Here is a 27,922-nt window from a genome sequence, read left to right as displayed (position 1 = left end):
AATTAGTATAGTTGTATTGATGAATATGATTTTCTGCAGAACTTTTTAAGTGAAAATATGAAGTAAAAAGTAAAATTATATTTACTTTGTGCTTTAACAATTTAGTTTGTGTAAAACATAGTGATCACTATTCTTATGTGTGTTTTAAAAATGGCTATCCGATAGGGTGGTCCTTATAATTTAGTTCAACTCTTACCCCCTAAATGTGATAGGATATCAATAAAAACACACTGTGCAAAATTTTGAATTGTTCCTACAATATCTAGAGGTTGCTCAAAGCCTTTGAATATTTCCGAAATCACATATTTTTGCTAAAACTGTACCATTTAAAATGCAAAATAAAGACCACCATACTATCCGGGCTTTGTTACAGAGCAGTTAACATGGTCAATGACAGATATTTGCTTTGAGACATTTGATTAAAACTATAAATGGCGGCCCACCTTAATGACATGTTTATAAATTACATTAATTTATCATAAATTCTGTGTAATTAAACCTCAGAAAAAAATAGAGATACTAACCAACAGAATTACATTGTATCATTTAATATGTTTTGTTTTGTTTAATTCAAATACAATTTTTTTTTGGGGGGGGGTGCAAAGGAAGGCTGGGGGAAAACATTTTTGGGTTAAAACAACCCCAACATAGGATAATGGTCATATTTGTCCATAGCTTGCCCAACCACAAAATAAAAACCCCCAGCATATATTATATATTTTTTTGAGTTTGCCTTTTTTTTCTTATTTTTCTAAGTTTTAATCAGATCATGAATCTCAGACTTTTACTGCAGACGCTGACTTTTAAACAACACAATGCATTAGGGATGCACCGATAGGATTTTTTTGGGCCGATACCAATTTAAACAGACAACTTTTGCTGGCCGATGCCGATATTAAACACTTGTATACAATACTATACAGTTGGTCTATTAGCTAGTTTATTTCTGGATCAAATTATTTTTACTGAACAGGGATTGGATCTAATTAACATTCAACTGACCAACATAATAAGAAAGGCACAAATTAAGCTAAACTAAATATAATAAGACAGCATGACAACCTTCAAAGGTGGTTTTTGCTATTCAGCATTTATTTTATTAACAACATTAACTCATTTTTTACATATAATGGATTTCTTTAATAAACATAAATAATGCCAGTGCTATTGCCTTAAACAGAGTATAAATATTGCTACTTCAAAAAAAGTTGGACTTCTTTTCCCCCACTAAAGTGCAGTCTGTTTCTTTTATAGTCCAATACATTTGAGCCAGCTCAACAAAGGTTTTCTGTCGGTGCTTAAGTATAGTGCACATTAAATAATTTAAATTGAACAAAAGACATGCAACTCATTGCCTTTATGCGGTTAATTAATAAACAATCGGTATCGGCATTTCTCGTGCTATTGCCGACATGCCGATGGTTTCAAATTCATCAAAAATCGGCCGGTAAATATCGGCGGCCGATACATCGGTGCATCACTACAATGCATATTAAACAATTTGAGGCACTCTTATTGACTCTTCATTCAATGCCTGATTATTCAAATCCTAAATTGTTAGTATAAACATGCAATGAAAAGGTAAATGCTTTACTGAATTGTGATCAGCGGTAATAGGGCTATTTTTTTTCTTTCTTTCTCTGCAGACCCATGTTTGACGGTTATCCCTCCATGTATGACCGAAGCCGACCGCTTCAGTTTAGAGGCTCTGCGGCACATTCACAAGCAGCTAGATGATGACAATGATGGAGGCATAGAAGTTAATGAAAGTGTGGAGGTGAGCAGATGTCATTTTTGCCTTTAATGCAATAATACATACATTGGAGTATGATGGCATGTTTGTAGTATACTGTGTTTGCATGAATTCTGTGATGAGGTCGGTTTTGGTGGTGGTTGTGGTGGGGTGTCAGTAAAACAGGTCAGTAAAACTTAAACCTACTAGGGGCCTTAAAGGGCAAAGTTGACATTTGTTTTGCCTGCCAGATGAGACTGAGAGAACACATAAGTACTTCTCCCATAGGGGAATTACATTAACATGTGTTTGTGTGTGTGTTACTGCATACAATGTGTGATGAAATATCAACACATTAGAATGTGTCCATCACTTGTTTGCTAAGGTGTATGCATAGCTTAACAGGGGTGTATTTCTTATCTTGCCAAATGTGTTCTTGACATGCAATGCATTCTGTGCCAATTCAATTTCATCTTCAGCTATATAAGTGATTTTCTGGCATTTTTAAAAAAGTTAAAAGCTAATTGTACAGTTACAAGATGCACGTGAGTTTATGTGTAGTAGGTCTGAACTGTTCTCACCCCATTCATTCTCACACAGATACTTCATCCTGTGTGACTTTTTTTACCTAGAGGTGTCAATCCCACAATGCACATTGCGGTTGTAGTCCATTTCCTCCCTTTTTGCACAGATATGTAAACCAGAAATCTTTTTTATTTTTAATTTGATGTTATTTTCAACCCTAACATATAAGGAGAACCTTTTACTACTGTAGTCACTATTGAATTAAACTGGAGTGATTTGAATAGGACATCACTACATCTCTCATGATCATACCATTTAAGCTATAGCAGATGTCAAGATATTCAATGGATAAAATCTTGTTCTCTTCATTTTTTTATACATTTATATTACTTTTGCATACGTCAGCATTTATTGCAATTGTCTAGAAACAAGCAAACTGTTTCTTTGTGTTACACCAAAGATACTTAGGGCCCTATCATACACCCAGTGCAATGCGCTCCGCAAGTGTCTTTTGCTAGTTTCAACCCGGCGCAATGATCATTTTCATGTTTAGCACCACGTTGTTTAAATAGCAAATGCATTTGCACCCAATTATGCCCCCATGGGCGTTCTGGAGTGAAAACGAGGTGTGTTCAGGTGCATTGTTGGCATGTTGCTATTTTAAGGTAACCTAAATATAGACTACCCATACGCACAACCGGCGCAACGTCATAGAATATCTCTGAGGTTCACGTCCACTTTTGGGGGAAAACAAACTAGACCTCGCATTGACTTCCATACAAAATAGCGGAACAAAGCAACGTTCGTACACACCCGGCAGGCGTAAATAACTTAAGAAATCACTCAGATTAAACACGTTGAGTAATTATCTGTCCACCCTGCCTGCCATAGAGTGCGAAAGATACATTAACACATTTAATTTCGTCAATATAAAAACATGTCTCTTTCATTCTCACAGCGTCAAATTTGTGTAACAATGCTCCCCATTGGCCAGAGGTGTCTTACCCGGACATTTACTCGTACCTCATCGAGTCAACAGGGAAGCCAGTGAATGATTTTACTTTGTATTTGAAAGTTACTTCGTATTTATATATTATGTCTTTATATTTAGAGTACTGAGTCCACTTTTCCATCCAGCCATACAACTAACTAGCTACACAAATTTGACGCTGGGAGAATTAAAGGGACATGTTTTTACATTGACCAAATTAAATGTGTTAATGTATCTTTTGCACTCTATGGCAGGCAGGGTGGACAGACTCGAAAAAGTATTTTTATAGTACAAACCTTTTCTTACATATATTATTTTTTGAGTTTACACTGATCATGTAGCTATCCTTCCATTTACAGCAATTAAAAGCCTGTCAATCTTACATGACTGAAAGAAAATGACTTTTAAAGGTTTTAATGCAAAAAAATTACTATTTCAATACATATTAAAACAACAAAATTTTTTAACACCAATCTTAAAGTGGCTTAGTTTTTCAGTTTACAAATTCCACCATCTAAATAGGGAATTGGCATGGCGCGTGTGCAACTGGCTTTTAAAGACTCTCATTGGTTTATTGCAGGTTACGCACAAAGCACACCCATTACTCATTACGAGAATAAGAACAATCCTTTTAGACTGTGGGCTAGGCGCACAAACCATTTTTCTCATCGTTAAATTAGCAAAAGTGGATTCGGACATGCCCGTTTAGACTGTGCATCGTGCCCTTTAGACATTCCGCATAGATCATTAAAATACAGTAGGTCCCTTATACCTGCTTCAGCAATCACTGGAGGCGTTGCAAATATGGTGGCGTAGTGACTCAAATTCTTTAAAAAGACATGCAAGATTTAAAGAGTTTGTTTGTTTGTTTAGAGGCTGGTATATTTTGTGTATAATGTGTGTTGTTAGTGGGGCCGTGACGTATGTTTTGGATTGTTTCTGGTCATGGCAGGTGCTCCATGGGCTTATGAAGTGTTCAGAGAGGAGGCCTGAGAATTTCTCCTCCTTAAAGCTACTGAAAGTTGGTGTCTTCTTTCAGGGCACAGCAAATTCCTGAGTGTGTGTGTCTGTAAGTTGCTAAGTAAGCCTACACGACTTTTAGTCAGCTATGACCAGGCCCGGATGTAATCTGTGGACCTTGTCCTCATTTTCTGTGATTATTTTTGGGGGAAAATCTGCATAATGGATTTAAATGTTTTAGATGGAGTTGATAGTGCACTCTTTAAAATAAAGATGCTAATACCATAAAATAAACATTTTTGGTTATATTGTTTCAAAATTAACCTTTACCTTCCAAAAGGTTCTTTTTAAGGTTTTTGTAAGATGTAAAATAAATTGTTGGTGTCTCCAGAGTACGAATGTGAAGTTTTAGCTCAAAATATCATATAGATAATTTATTATAACGTTAAAATTGCCACTTTGCAGGTGTGAGCAGAAATGTGCCATTTTTGTCTGTCTCCTTTTAAATGCATATGAGCTGATCTCTGCACTAAATGGCAGTGCCGTGGTTGGATAGTGCAGATTAAGGGGCAGTATTATCCCCTTGTGACATCACAAGGGGAGTCAAATTTCAGTGACCTATTTTTTCACATGCTTGCAGAGAATGGTTTATCAAAACTAAGTTACTGGGTTGATCTTTATCACATTTTCTAGGTTAATAGAAGCACTGGGGACCCAATTAATAGCACTTAAACATTGAAAAAGTCAGATTTTCATGATATGTCCCCTTTAAAAAGCTTTCAGTAGCACCTTAAAAGCATCAAAATGCAAGTACAGCATACAAATACGAACACCTACAAAGAAATAAATTCCTGATCTGATATATTTGTAAAGCTTTATTGTGCAATAAAACTCTGCTTTTGTTGTGGACTTCGCTGGTTAGCTTTTGAAATGTTGCATCGCAGTACTGACAATGATGTAGGCTCATCGATCAATCACATTAGTTTGTGTTTTCTTCTCATTTCCAACGAAATCCTTGTGTAATACAACAGATCCGATAGTGTTAAGAGGTTCCTCTTCCGCTTTTTGTCTTCAAAAATATCTGCATTGTATTTCAAGGGGATTTCTGAGACTATTTGAGAGTGATGATACTGTGTATTTCTTGACGTCAAATGTAACCTAATCAGCTCTTGGGGATGATAAGGTATTGTAAGGTGTAAACTAATTTAATGTGGTATGGCCTTTAATGTATTGTTGTTCCTTCAGTTTATTAGAGAGGATATGAAGCAGCAACAGACCAATAAACACAGCAATCTTCATCGAGAGGACCAGCACATCACGGTGGAAGAGCTGTGGAGGAGCTGGAAAATATCTGAAGGTAATGACTAACTAACTAACAACTGGTGAAGGATATGTTATGTCTAGTGTAGTGGTTAAAGATCTGCATTGGCAGATCACATTGTAGAGCATTGCGTTAGCAACCCGAAGGTCACAATTCAGGTTCAATTCCCAAACGCTTCCCCCATTATGCTCTTGTTTAAGGGATTTATCCTCTGGTTGCCTACTATCTAATTTGACTAAACAGTGGGTTAAATCATAAGATGTGTGAATAGTACTTTCACTGTAGTCTGATTACGTGTGCAGTTCAGTACAAAACACTCTTTGTTGACCATTGTGTGCATCTAATATGGAGTGATGGCATCTCACAGCATCAGTCCCTGGTGGGTAATCTGAGACAGCATTAGACGGGTTCCCTATTGTGTAGATTTTACAGGATGTGTGTCTGCTCTGTTGTTCAGTTTGAAAAAGAAATATGATAACTGAGCCAAAAGATACTGAGTTTCAGTGTGTTTTCATATTTATAGTCTGTAACTAAATAATTAATTTTATCTCCACCTCGTGTAGCCATCTTTTCAACACCTCTACACTTGGTATAGATATGTTTGGGTGTGTATTTTGTTTGAGATTGGGGAATTAAACAGTGGGGTCCAAAAGTCTAAGACCACTTGTGAAAAAATATATTTAAAGCTATTTCATGTATTCTGACTTATTAAAGGGGCCATGGCACAAGACTTTTTTAAGATGTCAAATAAATCTTTGGTGTCCCCAGAGCACATATGTGAAGTTTTTAGCTCAAAATACCATATAGATAATTTATTATAACATGTTAAAATTGCCACTTTGTAGGTGTGTGCAAAAATGTGCTGTTTTGGGTGTGTCCTTTTAAATGCAAATGAGCGGATGAAGTGCAAACACTGATCACAATGATGGTGGTTTGTTGCAGTTAGAGCTGAAGATCTTTGCCCGAACCCGACGGGACCCATCGGGACCCGACGGGTTCGGGCCGGGCACGGGCTTGCGCTCGGATCGCTCTGCAGCCATTTACAGTGGATTTAATAATTTTCCTCAACAAAAACATGTAGCCTAATCTTGGTGAGTAAAGGTTTTTCAATGTATAACTAAATATTAATTGAGTCTTAAATACATAATTTAGACAGAGGATATAGACTAATGTTGAGAATCCCATTAATCGATCATTTCGGGCCTAACTTTTAAGGCCCGATTACAGCTCTAGTTGCAATTGAAACTCAATTGTGCTGTGAATTATTTTCTCTCTCTTTTTCTCTTCACTAAATGGCAGTGCTGTGATTGGATAGTGCAGATTAAGGGGCTGTATTATTATAAGAAGAGCTCCTTTTGACATCATAAGGAGAGCCAAATTTCAACTACCTATTTTTTTCATGTGCTTGTAGAGAATGGTTCATCAAAACTAAGTTACTGGGTTGATCTTTTTCACATTTTCTAGGATGATAAAAGCACTGGGGATCCAATCATAGCACTTAAACATGGAAAAAGTCAGATTTTCATGCCATGGCCCCTTTAAGAGTTGAATTTTCTCATGCTTTACATAGGCAAAGTGTCAAAAAAGCAGTTGATGGAGTATTTCTGTGCCGAAAGTTACAGAAAGTTTTGTAAAACATTAAAGATTCATACTTTACTTCTTTTATGAGCAATTTCAGTGCAAAAAGTATCGTGGAAGTCCTTATATGGGCACTATAACCGGGAGTAGGTCACACACACCAACCAAGAGCTGACACAAAATCAACATCACCAAAGAAGTGTGTTTTTGTTTGTGAGGAAATTTAAACTTGTTCAGCCGCTGTACGCCTCAAGGCGCTCAGGCTTAGTCAGAAAGCATCGGTACAGTTGATCTGTCTTTATAAATATGATAAAACTAAAGACTTTTTGGATATATCCAAAAGAGTTCCTGTGTAGTTCAGTTGTAGAGCATTGCGTTTGCAGCGCAAAAGGTCATGGGTTCCAACCAAGGGAATACAAGTACTGATAAAAATGTATAGCTTGTAATGCACTGTAAGTTGCTTTGGATAAAAGTGTCTGCCAAATGCATAAATATACAAATATACAGTGTTGGGGGTAACGCATTACAAGTAACGCGCATTACGTAATAATATTACTTTTCTGAAGTAACGAGTAAAGTAACACATTACTTTTAAAATGTACACATTAATATTAGAATTACTTTTTAAAAAAGTAATGCAAGTTAATTTTTTAGTTTAATTAATTTGATAAAAAATTATGTACTGAATTAAACTAAACAGAGTCGCATTGTGCACTCTATGCATACACACATGTGTGGAAAAAGTTTGAGTCAGAAACTGAGATGGCAGGCCAGAGCTCGACATTTTTTGTGATGAAATATGCAATTTCTGAATGCAGAACTTTTCAGTCATAAAAACACATGCAAGGCCTGAAAACGATCAAGCCTCAGCCAAGGAAAAGTAACGCAAAAGTAACTAAAAAGTAACGTAAGCATTACTTTTCATGAAAAGAAACTAAGTAACGCAATTAGTTACTTTTTTTGGGAGTAACTTAATATTGTAATGCATTACTTTTAAAAGTAACTTTCCCCAACACTGCAAATATATAAATATATATGAAGGCTATACTGTAATACTACTCTACAGGTACTCAATATTAACATGGCATAAGCAGAAACAGCGTGTGTTATGTAAGCTTTAACATTTTTATATATGAATGTTTGCATTGTCTTGATGCATTACATCATCAACATGACAAATGACTATGTTTCAGAATTTCAGCTTAATATTATGTACTCAAGCAGTCAAGCATGATTTGAGAATATTTCAGTGTATTTGAAATATATTAAATGTTTTAAAAGAATATTGTGTGCTTCAGTTGAAACATATAGCATTTTTGCACATGTTCAGTGTTTTTCAGCACATTTCTCTCTCTCTCTGTCTCTCTCTCACTCTTTTTCTCTCTCTCTGTTTCTCTCTCTCTTTCTCTCTCTTTCTCACTCTCAGTGCATAACTGGACAATGGAGGACGCAGTCCAGTGGCTGAAGGAGTCAGTGGAGCTTCCTCAATATGAAAAAAACTTCAGAGACTTTAAAGTAAACGGCAACACGCTACCTCGGTAAACTCACACCCACACTTCTTGTGTGAAACAGAACCTAACAGCAGTAATATGAAACTAGTTGAGACTGTAGTTGGATAAAGAAATAGGGCAGCCCACCATAACTTTTACTGGTTAGAAATGACATCACAGTGCAATATTTATTTGACATCTTTAACTCATTCATAAAGCAAGCATATATGAACTAAATTCATTAAAGAAAATACATGCAGAAAGCATTAATTCAGCAGTGCTTCCACCTAGTGGTGGTAAAGTGTTAGTGCATGTGTGGAGACGAGTGAGGGGGTTTAGAAAGTGTTGAGTTTCCCCTCACTGCCGGTTCTTCATGACTCATGAAATGATGTCACAGCACCAGATCACCTTTCACCTGCAGCTATGCGCAGTATGTGTGTGGCAGCACATGTGATTTTTCAGTCAAAATTAGTCCTCTGAGCTTGAACTTGCCAGTCACACACACAGACACACGCATGCTGTCCCCACCCATACAGGTTTAGGACACAATTAAAGAGTATAATGTTTAAGTTTGTTAGGGATTTGATATATGAGACTCTCTTAGACATTTTATCCGTGAGAGATGTGTTGGAGGACCGTCTCCTGTTTATCTGCACTTGACCCGGACATTTCCAAGTAATCTTTGTTTGAGAAATCTCCAACTATCCTTTTAAGCAAATGTCACCAGAAACTTTTATGACCGTGACTCACATTCCCTCTGACCTGCTGTGTTTATGCTTTTTGTTACAGAATAGCGGCCAATGAACCGTCGTTTATGTCAATGCAGCTAAAGATATTAGACCAACGACATAAACAGAAATTAAATTTAAAAGCATTGGACGCTGTGCTGTTTGGACCTCCACTACGTAAGTGCCATCACATTATCTGTTTGTACACAACATCATATTATATGTTTAAAATAACCACTAAACTATTCATTTATTTATTCATTTATTTGTAATCCATGCTTGTTTAATATAAACTAAAAGTTCACAATTTTTTTTAACTAAAATCAGATGGTTTTTAAACTTTTTTTGTCAGCCAAATCCCCTTGACCTAAATTATTAACTTGAAGTACCCCCTGATATTTTAAGGGAAAAAAATTAATAATTTAAAACTTCAAAAACATTTATTTTTCATCTGTTTGATCAGTATCACATAATTATTGTTATTATTGCCTGTTATTGGACCTTTATCCATGTCTGAAGGAGTGAGCTATGTCTCAGTCAATGCTCGAAGATGCCGAAGATTTGCCTGTAGTTCATAAAACGTATCTGTCTATTTTCGCGAGTTCTTAGTTTTCTGTTATATTGTAGTGTTGTGTAATGGTCACATGACATGCAGATTGAACAAATAAAATATATAAATTTTTAGTAAATATTTTATTTACATTTAATGATTTAATTGTAATTTATTTTTAACTCTCAAACCCGTGCAAACCCAGTTTGAGAAACCCTGTCCTATATTGTGTATGGAAAACAAGTTAAAACTTTTGCTTTAGTCTCCTATGCCTCAGATATTTCTCCACAGAAATTTCACACGTTCTGTTATGCTACGTACACACCAAACGCTGGGTATCGCTTTACTCGCTCTAGATTACTCGCGGGATTTAACTTCGTGTCATGCGAATTTTTCGCTTGAGTTGAATATTTTCAACTTGGGCGAAGATGCGTTTGAGGCAAATAGCGTGTGTTTTCGCGGCAAACGCGCTGCCCATATCGCGTCATTCGCATCTGATCGCCTCTTTGCATTGACTTTGTATGTAATTTACTCGCGCAAATTGTTGAACTCGCGTCTGTTGTGAACCCACAGTAACACTGTTAGGTGTTTGGGGTGTATGCCCCATTATGCTATGTACACACCAAGTGCGGGGTATCGCTTTACTCGCTCTAGATTACTCGCGGGATTTAACTTCGTGTCATGCGAATTTTTTGCTCGAGTTGAATCTTTTCAACTTGGGTGAAGACGGGTTTGAGGCGAATAACGTGTGATCGTGTCTTTGCATTGACTTTGTATGTAATTTACTCACGCAAATCGTTGAACTCGCGTCTGATGTGAACCCACAGTTACACTGTTAAAAGTGTTTGCTGGCTTAAATGTTGAAGTATAATAAAATGTTTCTTTATTTAATTGCTAATTTACTATTTTCAGTCTCCAGTATTTCCAGACTAGTGATGGGTTGCTGTAATTTCTAACAAAATGTTGAAATTTATTATAATGAGTAAACTTATATAAGTTGAAATATGCTGTTTAGACTTCATGATATTATAATTTTCCAGTGTTGAGTTTCATAAGAGATCTCAACAATTAAACAAATCAAGATCATATTTGCCAAGTCCACAATCAAAAGTCAATATTATTGAAGATTTCACTATAAACTCAATAATTTCTTATTAAATTTATTTACCCAAATTCTAATTATTTACCTATACAATCTTTATTACTTTTACAGCGTCATACTCTTAGGGGTGGTTTCCCGGACAGGGATTATTTTAAGACAGGACTAGGCCTTAGTTTACTTAGGAATATTTAACTCGTTTTAACAAACAAGCCTTACTAAAAACATGACTTGTGTGCATTTTGAGGCAAAACAAAGGGCACTAATGTATTTTAAGATATGTCAGGGCAAGTTGTTTTCAGTTTGGACAGTTCTAAAAAAAAAAATTCTAAAAAATATTTCAGTCTAGGACTAGTCTAATCCCTGTCTGGGAAACCACCTCTTAAAGTATTATCCCATTTGTTTCTGTTTTTATTTCTCATCCGCAGTTTTAAGAGACACATATGAGACTAACTTGATACTTAAATGAGAACATCAGAGCTAAAAAAAGCAACATCCTAGCAAAAAAATTAAATAAAACTGTGAAACTGATGATTGGGTTTCTTTTTCCTCCCTTTAGGTCCTTACCATAACTGGCTTAAAGACTTTATATTGATGATCTCAATCATCATTGGAGTTGGGGGCTGCTGGTTTGCATACATTCAGAACAAGTCATCTAAAATTCACATCTCTCAAATGATGAAAGACCTCGATAGTCTTCAGAATGCTGAACAGAGTCTCATAGAGCTACAGAGCCGGTGAGAGAGAAAAAGACTTTGCATGTCTGAATAAGTTATATTACATTAGAGTACTCTGCATTATTGCCTCTGTATAACAATCTTATTTTCAGAGCTGACCGCAATATCCTGAATATTTGTAAATATCCTATTAAAGGTGCAATGTGAAAATTTTAGGAGGATCTATTGACAGAAATGCAATATTATATACATAACTATGCTTTCAGTGGTGAACAAAGACCTAACATAATGAACCGTTATGTTTTTATTACCTTAGAATAAGCTATTTTTATCTACACAAAGGGGCAACCTTCGGATCTCTCTGATGAAGGTAATACGGAAGTGATTTAAACTGCAACTGGCCACTAGAGGCTGGCTCCAAAAGGGAGTCAATCCCCATAGACCGTCATGTTAAAATGCCTAACTTTACAGCAGGAAAAATTGTGTTTACAGCCTGGTACAAAATGTATAGCTAATTTTGCCCTTCATGACAACTGTGAGGGGGGGAATTTTTTTGTAACTCATCCGTTTAAATTATATAAAGCTTTAAAGTTCTGCATAATTAAGGGCGTGGCCACTTGAGTGACAGTTAAACAGCCACTGCTGTCACTAGAGTCGATCTGGTTTCAGCAACCAGCCACCTCAGCTTTACCCATTTTCGGATATCCGCGAGTGATATGCGTGATGACGCACGGCCAAGATGACGACAGCAGACAGGCTTCGATCTTCACAAACCAATGGGTGACGTCATTTTATTACAGTCTATGATCTACACGCCCCTTATATGGAAGCCGCCATTTTGCACTGGCATGTTTCTACAGTAGCCCTAAATGGATAAACTGCTCTACAGAGTGTGATTTGTCATGATGTTGTCTTAGACGACGACCTGTTTATCCTGTGGCGGCTACCGTAGTTTCTCTATGTGCTTCGAAAGGGAGGGGTCGGTGCGAACTGAGCCGTTGGTTGCAATTCGCAACTTCATCACTAGATGCATGCTAAAATCTACACAGTGCACCTTTAAATAGGTTGAAAATGGCATTGGTTTCTTTAATGTTGGTTTTGGTTAAGATACACATCAGGTTTCACATATTACAACGTGATTTAATCAGGTTGGAAAAGGCTCAGGAGGAGAACCGGACGGTAGCGGTGGAGAAGCAGAACCTGGAGCAGAAGATGCGTGATGAGATCAACGGTGCTAAAAAAGAAGCCAGCAGGCTGAAAGAGCTGCGAGAGGGTGCTGAGTGTGAGCTCAGCAGACTTAAATATGCAGAGGAGGAACTTGTGCAGGTAGGAGCCAATTTATGTCAGTTGGTCTCACATGCCAGACTTTTGACTCTCAGGCCTGTTGCAGTTCATTTTGAATGAGACAGGAAGGTGGCTTTCTGATTGACATGTAAAACAACCAGCCACACAGTTTGTTTAGGGGTTTTCTTAATGTTACCGCAATAATAGACCGATATTAGATAATTTTGTACCCTAGTTATGTAATCATATTTCAATTCAAATTTCAATGCAAAGTTATTTTTATAGCGCTTTTCACAGTTTTGCATTGTTGCAAAGCATCTTTACAGTAAATACATAATAGCATAGACAGTATAGACTTAGCTGCTTATGATATTCATGATATGATATGTAATTAACAATAAACTGTAGGTTTGCAACTGGACCTTTGTATTCATAGGGCTGTCTGACAAACGTTTGTATACATTGTTTTCATAAAACGTATATATTAGCAGTACCAAGTCGTCTATGGGATTTCAATTGGAATGTTAATTTCATAGTGCTATTGAGCAAACTTACATCTCATTTCTCATAAGGTGTATATTAGCAATAATTATTGTAAAAATTATTGTTTGTAGGATTATAACTTTATTAGTGCTATTATGCAAATATGCAAATCGAATTTATGACTATATCAAGTTTATGACTAAAATAATGACTCTTTTTTATTCTGTACATAGACCACTAGATGGAACTATTGCTTTTCAAGTGGTTTGTCATCTATACAGTGTTAGTGATTTGTGTGTGTATGTTTATTGGGTATTTTCAGGTCCGAATGGCACTGAAGAGAGCAGAGAAAGAGATGCATTCTGAGTGGTCTGTGCCTGAAGCCCTGCAGATGTGGCTACAGCTCACACATGAGGTGGAAGTGCAGTACTACAACATCAAAAAACAAAATGCTGAACTGCAGCTTGCAGTCGCAAAGGATGAGGTGAGAGATTTGTTGTCACTTCCTGTTAGGACAGGAAATGCATTTTTTACCATTTTAGGGAGAGGGCATGAATAACGACTTTGAGATTTTTTGCATTGGAAATTGCAGGCCAAGTAGTATTCGATTGCTTAAGTTTAAAATGTGACTCTGCCTGTCAAAATCCAGATAAAGTCATTTTATTGGATTTACAGTTTTTACATACATTGTTTTTACTTAATGTAAAGAACATTTAGTGAAAAATAACCTTTAAAGGGACACTCCACTTTCTTTTTTTGAAAATATGCTAATTTTCCAGCTCCCCTCTAATTAAACATTTGATTCTTACCGTTTTGGAATCCATTCAGCTGATCTCCGGGTCTAGCGCTAGCACTTTAAGCATAATCCAGGACTTTGCTGCTGTAACATGGCTGCAGGAGGCACAATGATACTACCCAGCAGCCGAATATAGTCCCCCTTAGACTTTCAATAGCAGAGGACTATTTTCGGGCAGTGCGTAATATTATTGCGCCTGCTGCAGCCATGAAGTCTTTGATTATTACACCAGAATGTGAGTATAGTTCCTAGCCATAGAAAATTGCAACTTTTAATTTTCTTTCGATCTAAGGACACAATGTAACTACAGAAGAGTCAAGTTTTAAATAGGAAAAATATCTAAACTCTTTGGTTATTTTTTTAGGCGTGATGCTAATGGTTTAATCAGATTCAATGGATTATGCTAAGCTATGCTAAAAGTGCTAGCGCCGGACCCGGAGATTGTGTGAATGGATTCCAAAACTGTAAAAATCAAATGTTCAGCTCTAGGGGAGCTGGAAAATGAGCATATTTTCAATTGTTTTATTGTCCCTTTAATAAACTTTGATGCTCCTAATCTCATAATTAGATGAATTAAGTACTTTGTCTGTCACGTGTCTGTAAGCAAAGTGTTCCAAATTACAGTTTAAATCCCCCAAACAAACATCTTTCACGATAACTAACAAAATTAAGCTGAAACTTTTCCCCTTTAATTTAGATTCCTAATGATGTGGTTAAATGACTTTTTAACTGCATAGTTTGTTTTGCCTTTTTTTATCTGCATCTGGAACGAGCCATGAAGCAGTTATGCAAAAGCAATTAACAGTCGCTGCAGTGCAAGAGATGAAAATGTGCTCTTCACAAATGCATAGATCATACAACGGGTGCTTTTCAATGCAATGTCATCTGCTTGATAACCTAAACATCATTATAACCATTGCTTATAAGTCATGTATAAAAAGAAAACAAAAGCACGCACATCGACCTCACATGGGTGCTGGAAATTTTTTTTTTTTTTAGAAAAGTATAAGTAGCATCATGGGCACGCGCGTTGAATTTCTGTTTCAACCTGCGTGTGCCTTTAAAATGCGTGTCATGCAATATCCACTTCTCACCGCATGGTTGTAGTATTTTTTTACTAAATACACTAAACTCTGGGCACTAATGAAAGGTACGTGTGACAAAATATATATCTTTTATCTTGGTACTGACGAAATTTCATCGAAACCTATGGAGGAGAAGGTATTTAAATTAACCGCGGAAATTTGGTATTCACATTTGTGGTGGTAGATTAGCGAACGTCCTGTCAGAACATCAGAACTGCAGGCATCGTTCTAAAAACCATGGGTCTTAATCTGAATATGACAAAATAATTCCAACTAAATGGCCCATTCCAACTAAAACAGTAAATGTATATGATTTTATTTGAAAGAACTAACAAAATTCTACCATCTGTTAAAATTTCAAGCAAATATCTGATGAAATGAGAAAGTTCCAAGCAAAAACATGTGAATAAGCAGCACTTGCGGTCATACACCGTCCATTGACATCCATATATAACTTTTTCCTCTGATTTCTAATATTAAAAATATCATAACTTTGTCAATCTTTGTCTGCTCTGTCTAATCATGTGATACATTTTGAAATTTTGGGGTTTTCGAAAATTTTGTCATCATACCTAGTATAAGTCGGCACACCAAAGCTTCAAAAAATAAAAATGTATTAATTAAAAAACGGCATTCATTTTTTTGGCACTTTGGTGTGTCGACTAATACTTTTATACCTCATGTATAGAAAGCAGCATATTACAGACTCTTAAAGGTGCAGTGTGTAATTTTAGAAGGTTCTCTTGACAAAATGCTAAATAATATACAAAACTAAATTATCAGGGGTGTATAAAGACCTTTAATAATGAACCGTTATGTGTTTATTACCTTAGAACGAGACCTTTTATCTACATACAAAGAGGGTCCCCTTACATGGAAGTCGCCATTTTGTGCCACCATTTTTCTACAGAAGCCCTTAACGGACAATTTTTTTTACTTAGTTGTCTTCGACGATGACATGTTTGTCCGGTGGCAGCTACTGTAGCTTCTCTATGTGTTTCAAAAGCAAGGGGTGAGCTGTGAACTAAGCCGTTGGTTGCAATTCGCAACCTCACCACTAGATGCCGCTAAAATGTACACACTGCACCTAAGCGCCATTTATACTATGGATGATAAACATAACTATAGTATAAAAAATAACTCTACAGTAAATATGGATGCACAATCATTCAAAAAACTAATCAGGATTACAATTACATAATCGCCAAAAGCCTCAATTACAGCTGTCCATTTGTGCTCAATTCTGTGCGTTTTGGCACCAAATACAGCGGTATATCAGATTTTAAAATTGATAAGCTGACGTGCCCTTTACCCATTCATTTGGATTTTTTAATAACAAAACAACTCCCAGAATTATTTGTTATTTACATTATATTAATTATTTAGTTTTGGATGTTTAGAATTTTGTAATCTAGTGGATTGCTGAATATTGTTTGGTCATTATTGATTGTGGTGTGGGTTTTAAAGGAACAGTGTGTAAGAAATTTATATCAATTAATCATAAAAATGGCCCTGATATGTCACTAGACATTAAGAAATCATTTTCATTTTAAATACTTATATCACTGACAACAGTGGTCTGGCCAGGAAATTGTCATTTAAAAAGTGTAGTTGCAGCCCTCAACTGATGTTTATGTTGTCATTTTGTGTATTGGCCACCAGTTGTGTGATTGCAATATCAGTTTTGACCACAATCCTACCTACTGTTCCTTTAATGTCCAAATGAAATATGGTAGCAGGCAAGGAGGGTGTTTTTAAAGTGGGATTTATATAATACTTATATAAGCAAGCTGGTAAGATGCATGCTTTGCATGGCAACGAAGAGCGCACCTTCATCCTTGAGAGAGAGCATCTAGCTTTTGCAGTTAAAATTTGGAGAAAAGATTTTGGCATTGAAAACATAAAGTAACAACATCTACAGTACATCAAGTTTTGTGACTGTAACACTGCAGTACATGAGTTGGCTCTTTTGACCTAGCAACACTTTGGCAACTGCATCGGCCTGGCAACTACCCACAGCACCCTTGCATTGATGTGATATAAGCTTTACATTCTTCAGAAAATGTTCAAATCGAGGTTTCATTACTGATGCGTGTTTGTACATCCTCTGGTTTTCAGGCGGAAAAGATCAAGAAGAAAAGAAACAGCGTGTTCGGTACACTCCACGTTGCACACAGCTCATCGCTCGATGAAGTAGACCACAAAATACTTGAGGCTAAGTAAGTAGACACAGTAAATGCCCACTCACAAACCACCCACCCGACCACACGCACAGCCTTAATAAAACACAAAGCTAAAGGTTACCTGCATTACATGAAGGGAGGTCAAAATATTTTTTTTTAATAGAAAAGCACTGTCAGAGGTCACGGCATGCTTGCGGGAACGTCTGCACCGCTGGCAGCAAATTGAGAAGTTGTGCGGCTTTCCGGTGGTTAATAACTCTGGGCTGCCCAACCTCACTGCCTCGCTCTACGCCGACCACAGCTGGGTGGTCATGCCGCGGGTGTCTGTGCCACCCTACCCGATCGCAGGAGGGGTGGATGACCTCGACGAGGACACGCCCCCCATCATTTCACAGTTCACCTGTGAGTTCTTCTGTTAAAAGTCAAATTTTAAGAAATGTGAATATAATAATTAAACATTACAGGTAGACATACTGTAATAAAGCTATCTATCATTCTTCTTTCCTCACAGCTCCGATGATGCGACCTCCTCTGACCCGGAACAGCAGTGTGTGCCGTTCTCGCAGAAGTCTTATGTCTCAGCCCTCGTCCCTCACAGCTGACCCCGATCTGTTATCCATGGCATCGGCCCCGCTGACCTACAGACCCGAGGGAGACGAGGAGCATATCTTTTTCACCGCAGAAAGAAAGGGGTGCGACATCTACCACTTTTTGCATGTTTTTATCATGCGTTTACTTGTTTTTTCTAGTTCATTTTTTTAGCACACGACTGGAATACTTAATTCTATTCAATAGCAGCATTGATCTGTGAAATACCTTACATTTTTTATTTTTTTGTAATTTAAAGTTTTATGATGTTGTATTACTGTCACTTTGTGTTTTAAATGTCATTGATGTTTGTATCACTATTATACAGGGACACCCAGGACACATACTCAGATTCGGACTCATTCGGTTCCTCTTTGAGCAGGAAGTTCTCCACCACCTGCATTCAAAGCACCTGTGCTGCAGGCACAGATACCCCTCCAAGGAAAATTTCACGTGAAGAACTTCTCCTCTTGGCACAAGAGGCACAGGTCTCCGCCATGGAGACCTTACCATCTTCCTCATCCTCTCCTTCATCTCCACTTGACTCATCTTCAGTTCACAAGGGCTCCCCTGACCTCACCCGCTCTTCTGTTTTCCCAGAATCCCAAAGTTTAACCTTTCATCCTGGCACCAAAGCTATGGCCTATAATGGCATTCTGGAAAAATCTTACAGCATGGGGCAGCTGCCCGCCGGTGGGACGCCTTCAGAGGGACTTTACCCCTCGATTAGCTCACTCGACGTAGAAGGCAAAGCTATCAAGGAGCCCAAGCAACTCCAATCCTCGCAGGACTCTTGCGATAACGGAGAGAAAAAACGCTCTAAGATCAAGAGCTTGTTCAGGAAAAGCAAAAAGCTGTGAGGGACAGTAGTGAAGAGGAAAGATAGAGAGGAAAAGAAGCCTTAAAATTCAACAAATAAGGGGGATGCCGTCAACCAGAAGCCAAAACATTTTTCAGTTCCTTTCACCTTTATTTTATATTAAAAGAATGTAGCTCCATCTAGATACAATCTTGCATTGGAAGCCTTTTAGGGATTTTTCATACATAAACCATTAATAACCAGAATTTTGTAGAAATGGTCTCTTCACTCTGTTTATTTGGGTGAAGTCTCTGTTTTCTATTGAATGCACCTTTATGATGTCATCAGGAAGGGATCAAGAAGTAATAAAAATAGGAAAATATAACAATGTGACCCTAGACCACAAAACCAGTCATAAGTCCGTATATTTGCAGCAATAGCCAACAATAAATTGTATGTGTCATAATTATCTATATATTTATGTTTGTAAATATATCAAAACTTTATTTGGACAAATTTATTTTTTTTAACCCTCAGATTCCAGATTTTCAAATAGTTGTATCTCGGCCAAATATTGCCCTATCTTAACATGTCATAAATCAATGGAAAGCTATTTATTAAACTTTTATATTTCAAAAACTTGACCCTTTTGACTGGTTTTGTGGTCCAGGGTCACAAATAGCTCAACATTTTACAAATCTCCAGAATTTGCAATTTGCAAAAGAATAGTTCAGCCAAAAAATATAACACTGTCATTCTTACACAAGTATGCTGTTCATTTTAATGGAAGATATTTTATTGCAAAGATTGAAAATATTTTTCTTTTACACGTCCAAGACTCTTTGCCAGTAGTTAACAAAAAATCAAGAACAGAAATTATTTCACTTTTATATACATTTTAAAGGTTTAAAGCGCCCTTAAAAATGGTCCTGCAATACACTCTAAAAACAAACGATGCTATATAGCACCAAAAGTGGTTCTTTGCTCGTAATCATGGAAGAACCATTTTTAGTGCCATATAGCACCGGTGAAGCACCTGTGTAGAACCATATAGTGCTTTGTAGAACCATATGTGGTGCTATAGTGGTGCAATATGGCCCCTATATGGTTCTACACAGGTGCTTCACCGGTGCTATATGGCACTAAAAATGGTTCTTCTATGGTTACGATCCAAAGCAACAGTTTTGGTGCTATATAGCAGTGTTTCCCAACCCTGGTCCTCGGGCACCCCCTCCCAGAAAGTTTTAGATGTCTCCTTATTTAACACACCTGATTTAAATCATCAGCTTGTTAGGGAGACATGTTTACCATTTTAGAAGGAGGCTGATGAGTCGAATCAGGTGTTTTAAATAAGGAGACATCTAAAACTTTCTGGGAGGGGGTGCCCGAGGACCAGGGTTGGGAAACACTGCTATATAGCACCGTTTGTTTTTTTAGAGTGTACCTATGCTAGATCCTGTCCACTTTTAACTGTTATTGTATGATAATGTTTACTTTGACAAGAGTATACGAGGAATAACATGAGGGCGAGTACATAATGACAGAATCTGCAATGTTGACTGAACTATTCCTTTTACTATTTCTTATCTAAACTATACAATATGATGTCACATTAGTTTGAAAGGCAGCTTGTTTTTTTGAGATATTACTGCAAGTGCAATGTTTAACATTTTAGTGTTTAAATTTCATCAGTGATACACATTAAAGTTGCCATATAGTGTGAAAATCATCCAAAATCTTTTCCTTAAAAGGGCCCATGGTGAATTATTGGTTTCAGATTTGTCCCTTTCTGTTTACAGCCACAGAGCTCCTGTACTTGACAAATTTCCTTTATGAGAAAAAAGGTAACACTTAACATAAAGCAGCACGTCAAACGCCTACATAGTGAAATAACGAACAGAAATTAATTCATTATTATGTCAATACAAACAATTACTTTCCACTTACACTTACATGTGTTAAATAAATACTTCAATTATCGCTATACTTTTAAATGTATGATTTTAAAATATTAACAGAAGCTGCATAAAGGACAGCTGTGTAAAACTAGAAGTGTTTTGAAGATGTCCAGGTGTTGAATATACACTGAAAAAAATTTAATTGATTCATTGAATTTAATCATTTTTTTGGGGTGAGTGGTTGCAATCAATTTATTTGAGCTACATTTAAACAAAAAAGATTAGTAAAGTAAAATAAAATATAAAACTTTTGTTTAAATGTAGCTTAAATGGATTGATTGCAACCACTTGCCTTAAACATTTTTATTAAATTCAATGAATCATTTTTTTCAGTGTATAAGGCGTCATGACTAACTGCTGTGTGGAAAGTGCTACTGAATTACCCTGCTAAAGGTTGTTGCACTACTGCTTTCCTTATCAGGAAAGAGTCGCTTTTGGCGGCAATAAGAGTAAGTTATGTTAGATAGATAAAGGAGAATATTTGTAAAGATGCGTTGAAAAGCAACAAAATTGATATCATAGCACATATGATGCATTTACGCTTCTCACTACATTTATTCTCCTGAATATATTTTTATTTTAGTTGTTTTCATCATATGTTTAATAGAAGTTATTAAATTGTAGAAATGTGATTTCTAATGGGTAGCTTTTTCTGAGGAGAAATATATATGAAATGCCGATTTTGACCTTTACCCAAAATCCCTCTTTTCTGGACTGAGTGCCCTGTTTCAAGGGCGTTACCATCACTGTGATCATCCTCTTTCACTCATAACTAAACTGATTATATTTTGGCAAAATAAAATAGTGCAAGACCAGTGCCAGAGAGGAGACGGAGACAGTGGTGCCTAAATTAGTTTGTCTCATTCACTCAGCATTGTATGTGTTGACACAGATGAAGGGTATACAGTTGAACTCATAAGTTTACATACAGCTTGAAAATGTTAGTGTTTAAGGAAAAATTTTAGATATCATACAAACTGCAGTTTGTTTTTAATTTGGTACTGACAAGAACAGGCTATTTAATCTAATTTAAACTGTTTAAATAACACATAATAACTACATTTGCAAACATAGTCCAGTTTAGGGGTTTACATGCCTTTTATTATTAATACTGTATAATGTTACACAACTGTTTTCATGTTTTATGGTTGTTGTTCATGGGTCTCTTGTTTGATCTTAGCCATTGGGCTGTACGCCGGTCTTTGGAAGGATCTTCCGGGTCTGCACATTCTTTGCTTTTCCAGAATCTTCTGCATGTGTCACCGCTTTCCAGCGGTGACTGTGTGAGGTTGAGATTCATGATTTCACAATAAAGATACTAATGCAACTATTACACAACTGTTGCAAAAGATACAAACAATCATTGGTGCTCAAGAAGACAGCATGATACATTAGAACCAGCGTGGTGATGGTTTAGCCAGTACACTCTTAAAAAAAGGTACAAAAGTTGTCACAGGGACGAGACCTTTTAAAAAGGTCCTAATATGTATCATTTTGGTATAGATATATACAGATATGCACAAAAAAGTACCGCCCCAGTGACAACTTTTGTACCATCTTATCTGAACAACCTGTTCTCACAAAATTATTTTGCTCAGTTTTGCGTGGCATTGTCACGTATTTTCACTATTTTACGTGCCCGTGCCACGACTTTCTTTTCCATGTCAGTTTCAGGTATTGGTTACTCAACTGTTTTTCCTATTTTTAAAGGCGCTCTAAGCGAATCTGTGTAACGTCACTTTTTGTTGATGTTTGAACTGTTTTCAAACAAACGGAGCATAGCTAACCCCTCCCCCTCCCTTACGTGCTTTCATGAACGCGCCCAACCCCACCCCAAAATCCTTCTTGTCGTTTATCGGCTGGAACACTTTTTGTTATGTTTCGTGATGGTAGGTTTGGCCACTGTGTTTTTATTGCAGTTTGTGGAGGCTGTCTACAGAGATCGCGTTTTTTTACAGTTTGATCAGCGGTCAGGCAGCAAGCCTGACCGCTGATCAGTGAGGAGATGTTTGCTGAATGTAACAAAAAAAATGTTATGGTCTAAAACGCGTGAATTCGCTTAGAGCACCTTCAAACAATTGTCGCTTTGGTTTGGGGTTCGATTTGCTGTTTGCGTTAGCATGTCACTTTTAAGTATAGGTTTATACTATTTTTTCGTATGCTTTTTAAAGCATTGACACCTGATGCTAGGGTTAGAGTTGGGTTTGGGTAAGGATGTCATTTTATGTAACAGAAAGTTGTTCTAACCCTAAACTGGAGCAGTTGTGTATGATTTGCTTTAATGTCTTCATTGTAAAAAGATGAATCTCTTTATCACACATTCATTGCTGGAAAGGGGTGAAATATGCAGAGGATTGTGGAAAAGCACAGAATGTGATGGACCTGAGGGATTTTTTAGGGGATCAGCGGGCAGTTTGTTGGTTCAGGACAGACGGGAGACTAATAAACAATAATCACATAACATAAAAACAGTCGATGATCATCCAGGTAACATTACACAATATTAAAAATCAAGGGTATTTAAACTTTTGAAGTGGGTTGTGTTTGTAAATTCAGTTATTATACTATGTTGTGGACGCTTAGTCAGGGAAGTACTAAAAACAATTAACACTTTGTATGATCCATAACATGCTAACATTTTGCAGATTCAGCAAGGGTTATGTAAACTTATGAGCTTCATTGTTTAAAATGATATATGTAGGCTTATATACACATATTTTGGTGTGTATATGTATGTGTATTTATACAGTGACTGACATCGAAATATGAATGTTGAGATGATTGTTTATTTGTGTGAATATTTGTATACTGTAGAATAAATTAATAATAAAGGAGGCAAAAGTCTCATCTGTGCAATCCATTCAAATGTGTCCGTGATTTATTAGGAATTTTAAGTCAATTTAAATGCTTTTAAAAAACAAAAGTATAGCGAGTTTACAAAATGTTAGGGCTTCAAGGGTTTGCAAAGATATTGTAAGGGGTGTGGAATACTGAGTGTTCCTAAAAGTTTTCCACATATTGTACTTTTGCACACTCAAATCTGCTGTTGACGTATGTCGATGTGACCCGGTGAACCACAGAACCAGTCATAATAGCACGGGTATATTTATAGCAATAGCCAACAATACATTGTTGTATGGGTCAAAATTATCAAAAAAAAAAAAATTATGCCAAAAATCAGTATATTAAAGGTCGTGTTTGTTTGGTGTTTTTGAAGCTTTGATTGAACAGTGTGCAATATAACATGTGTTCATGTTTCACATGTAAAAAAACATTATTTTTCACACAATTTACTTATCTGTATAGCGCTGCTTTCACTGTCCTAAAAACAGGCTGCTGTCTTTCTTGTTTATGAAGTCCCTCCTTCAGAAATACATATTGGGTTCTGATTGTGTAGTTGGTTTAGTGTGTTGTGATTCGACAGCAGCTTAGCTTAGCAGAGCCATTTGAGCTTAGCTGGCGACTGAGGTATTCCTGTGTTATTCAGCCGGGAAGTAGAGGGCTGTAGTCCAAACCGGCCATTCGCTGTAGGCTTTGAAAGAGGAATTCTGGCATTGAACTTTGAGCTTTATCATTTTGCAGGTATTATTTAAGCTCTAACAGCATCATTACACACTAACTAAAGTTTGAAAAATGGGACCAGGAAGAACGTGACCTTTAAATGGAGCTGCATCAATAGTCCTAGTGGACTTTTATGACAATATAACGCGCCATATGCTCAACGTAGCAGATAACTGAAATATATTTGTATTTATGTAAACAAAAAGACATTTTGGTTCCCACTACACTCGAATTGTCATTCATTGTCACAGATAACAAGGCACTGGATGTATGATTTATGTTGTGTTACTTTTGGAGCTTGACAGCAGTCGACTATCTGTTTTTATTGTTACACATATACTGATTTAAAGCGACAGGATGAGGGTGAGTAAACTTTTCATGTTTGCCAAACTTTTATAATACATTTTTATAATTAAAATGTTATTTATACAACACACGAGTAAATACAAATTGTATTCAAAAATAGAACTAACAGTTATATGCATTTGCTGAAAAACAACTTTTTAACAAGCAATGCAACCCACATGAAAATGTAATAGCATATACTTCAGTATTTTCTATGGTAAACTGTAATAGTAGTGTACTATTATTGTAGTACAACAGTTTGTAGTATTACAGTGAGTTGATAAACTGTAGTAGTTCTTAAATATTTTCTATGGAAAGATTAAACACACTATAATATCTTGGAAGTTTACTACAGTTAGGGATGGGCGATATGACCAAAATCTTCTATCACGATAAGATTAATATTATATCATGATTCTGATATGTATCACGGTAGATGTTTTTATGTTTTAATAAGGTTTTTCTGTTATTAAAATCTTTAATACCATAGAAATGTTCACAATTCTCACAAATATACAAGCATAAAAAGAAGATAAAAACAAACAAAACTCAAGCTCTCTGAAGAAAACAGTCAATGATAAAGGAATGGTAATACATAATTATGTATGTATGTATGTATGTATGTGTATATATATATATATATATATATTTTTTTTTTTTTTTAAGGTAGAAATAGGATTTGGTCAAGAGCAGTGAGAGATTTTCTCTCAATGCTGTTTGATAAACACGACTGACAGACAGGAGCAAAATTAGGTAACTTCCCCTTTAAGACTGGATCCAATATACTGTTACACATGCGTTTTCTCTTTTAGCTGTTCACTTAAGCCCTAACTGGTTGTGTTTATGAGGATACTTGCAAATACGGGAATTTGGAGGCATTATGTATTTAAGGCCAATAAAGCGGCAAAAATGCTCACGAGCTTAATGAGCAGCGGTTGCGCGACTTGCCCCCTCCTTACACACAGAAAGAACGCACGCATATAGATCTGTTGTTTGTGTTTCAATGGCTTTAAAGAACTTGTTTTAAAACTGCGGTGCTTGTGTACAAACGTTACGTTTTCATGACCACGCGCACAGGAGCGTGACATGGGCGGGTAACCTCCATAGAGACGATAGTCCAAAATCTCTACCGGTTGACAAATTTCTACCGGTTAATCATGTCTACCGGTTTATCGCCCACCAGTGTACTGTGGTAAATAATAAAGTATTTCACAGTATTTTGTGGTAACTTAAATATTATGATTTTAGGTTCCAGTTATCTAAGTCGACATTGAACTTTTTGGTTATGAACTTAAAACAAAAGAAAAAACAAACAAACATTGTTACAACCCTGATAGCACACATACATCTCGAAGACGTCTATTTGATGTCTGCGTGTACATATGCAAGGCGTATTATTTAGATTGTTTGCTCATCTGCAATATGTCTCTGAGACGTTTCCTAAAAGATGTCATATAGACATATTGAAGACGTCTGCAAGACGTTTTTGATTTAGAATGTATGTAAAGCAGCTCTTTCTAAGACCTTTATAAGATGTTTTTACACACTAGATGTATTCCAGATCTCCAGATCTTTACCAGACATCTTGCAGACGTACCTGTGCTATCTGGGAATACTGTAATAAAACCATGGTTTTGCCAATGATAATTAATTATGCCAAAATACAATTGTTAGCTACTACAAAAAAATAAAATAAACATGGATAATTTTTATAAGCTACGTAGTGTCAAATAACTTGTGTGGAATGTAATCATTAGTCAACATTTAGTACAAATCTCTGGCAACAAACCAGATGGACAGTAAAATCAACAAGCTTTGCTGTACGGTGCATGAGTTTCTGCTCTTTAGTGTTGTGATGTTTGTTTATTTTATCCAGGGCAGTTACGCTTTTATTCTGTTATTTAATAACAAGCAGGGATGGTCATAGAGAACAGCTTTTTTTTAGGAACTCAGCTTGTAGTCAGCTATCGAAATCAAATTTATACCCAATGTAAAAATGTAAATTTAAAGTGATCCCAAAATCTGCATGGTCAGCTGATTTTTACCTGTGTACGCAGGTGATATAGGTACATTTGTAGAGCAGCTCGTATTATATCTATTCTATTCTACATTTATTGCAGTTTAAGCTCTATTACCCCCCTCCCTGTCTCATTGAAAATGATTTGTGACCTACACGGTACCAGGAAACTTTCACAGCCTTACTGTAATTGCCAGCCCACTGCCATCCACTCTCTCTCACTTTTGCTCTCTCTCCATACCTGCTACAGTCAAATACTTTTAAGAGATGGAGATTATTGCTTAATGTTCCTCAAATCACCAAATACATATACAAAAAGCAATTAGTTTAATTTAGTTTGCATTTGTTATGCCCTTTAAATTAAAAACAGCTTGAATATTATTATAAACTTTTCAAAATAAATGTGCTTAAAATGGTTCTTCACAGCAATGGCACAATTCGTTAAAGTGTTATTAACAAGAAAATGCTGCAGGAAATCGTGTGTATTGCATGCATCTGATATTTTAAGGCTTTTTTGATGGGTCCCAGGCAAATGTTTAATTCCAGTTATCTCTGTTAAATGTACATTACAAACATTTTCAAAGCAACATGGATTATCAGACAGTTAAAGCTGTGTTGAAAAATTGCTGTGTTGAGAGTAATATTTGTCCTACACACTTAAAACAGTTGGGTTAAAAAAGGCCCAATAGATAATCCAATGGTGGGTTACTATAGAACAGATCCTTTGTTGTGTTATTTTAATGTTGACTTTTTTCCATGTTTAAGTGCTTGTGCCACAGTGCTTCTATCAACGAAAATGTGAAAAAGATCAACCCAGTAACTTAGTTTTGGTTAACTATTTTCTGCAAGCATGTGGAAAAAATAGGTCATTGAAATTTGGCTCCCCTTGTGATGTCAGAAGGGGATAATATGGCCCCTTAATCTGCACTATCCAACCACGGCACTTCCATTTAGTGCAGAGATCAGCTCATTTGCATGTTAAAGGACACACCCAAAACGGCACATTTTTGCTTACACCTACAAAGCGGCAATTTTAACATGTTATAATAAATTATCTACTGTATATGGTATTTTGAGCTAGAACTTTACATACTTACTCTGGGGACACCAAAGATTTATTTGACATCTTAAAAAGTCTTGTGAAATGTCTCCTTTAACCCAATGGATTGCGT

At 36.4% G+C, this 27,922-nt stretch overlaps 1 protein-coding gene across 1 annotated transcript in view; it reads left to right on the top strand.

Annotated features, from left to right (window-relative positions):
* The window catches only part of stim2b (stromal interaction molecule 2b), a 46,583-nt gene extending 26,818 nt beyond the window's left edge, over positions 1-19,765 (top strand). The window contains exons 2-12 of the mRNA XM_055211225.2: positions 1,647-1,777; positions 5,454-5,565; positions 8,534-8,645; positions 9,387-9,502; positions 11,534-11,711; positions 12,800-12,977; positions 13,741-13,902; positions 17,418-17,518; positions 17,646-17,884; positions 17,994-18,174; positions 18,399-19,765. Coding sequence (XP_055067200.2) covers positions 1,647-1,777; positions 5,454-5,565; positions 8,534-8,645; positions 9,387-9,502; positions 11,534-11,711; positions 12,800-12,977; positions 13,741-13,902; positions 17,418-17,518; positions 17,646-17,884; positions 17,994-18,174; positions 18,399-18,930 — 2,042 coding nt within the window. The 3' untranslated portion in view covers positions 18,931-19,765. The remainder of the gene's footprint in view (positions 1-1,646; positions 1,778-5,453; positions 5,566-8,533; positions 8,646-9,386; positions 9,503-11,533; positions 11,712-12,799; positions 12,978-13,740; positions 13,903-17,417; positions 17,519-17,645; positions 17,885-17,993; positions 18,175-18,398) is intronic.
* Positions 19,766-27,922: the final 8,157 nt, after the last annotated feature.

This window comes from Misgurnus anguillicaudatus, chromosome 21 (genome assembly GCF_027580225.2).
Source record: "Misgurnus anguillicaudatus chromosome 21, ASM2758022v2, whole genome shotgun sequence".
Taxonomy (NCBI): domain Eukaryota; kingdom Metazoa; phylum Chordata; class Actinopteri; order Cypriniformes; family Cobitidae; genus Misgurnus; species Misgurnus anguillicaudatus.
This window is presented reverse-complemented; position numbering and strand designations above follow the sequence as displayed.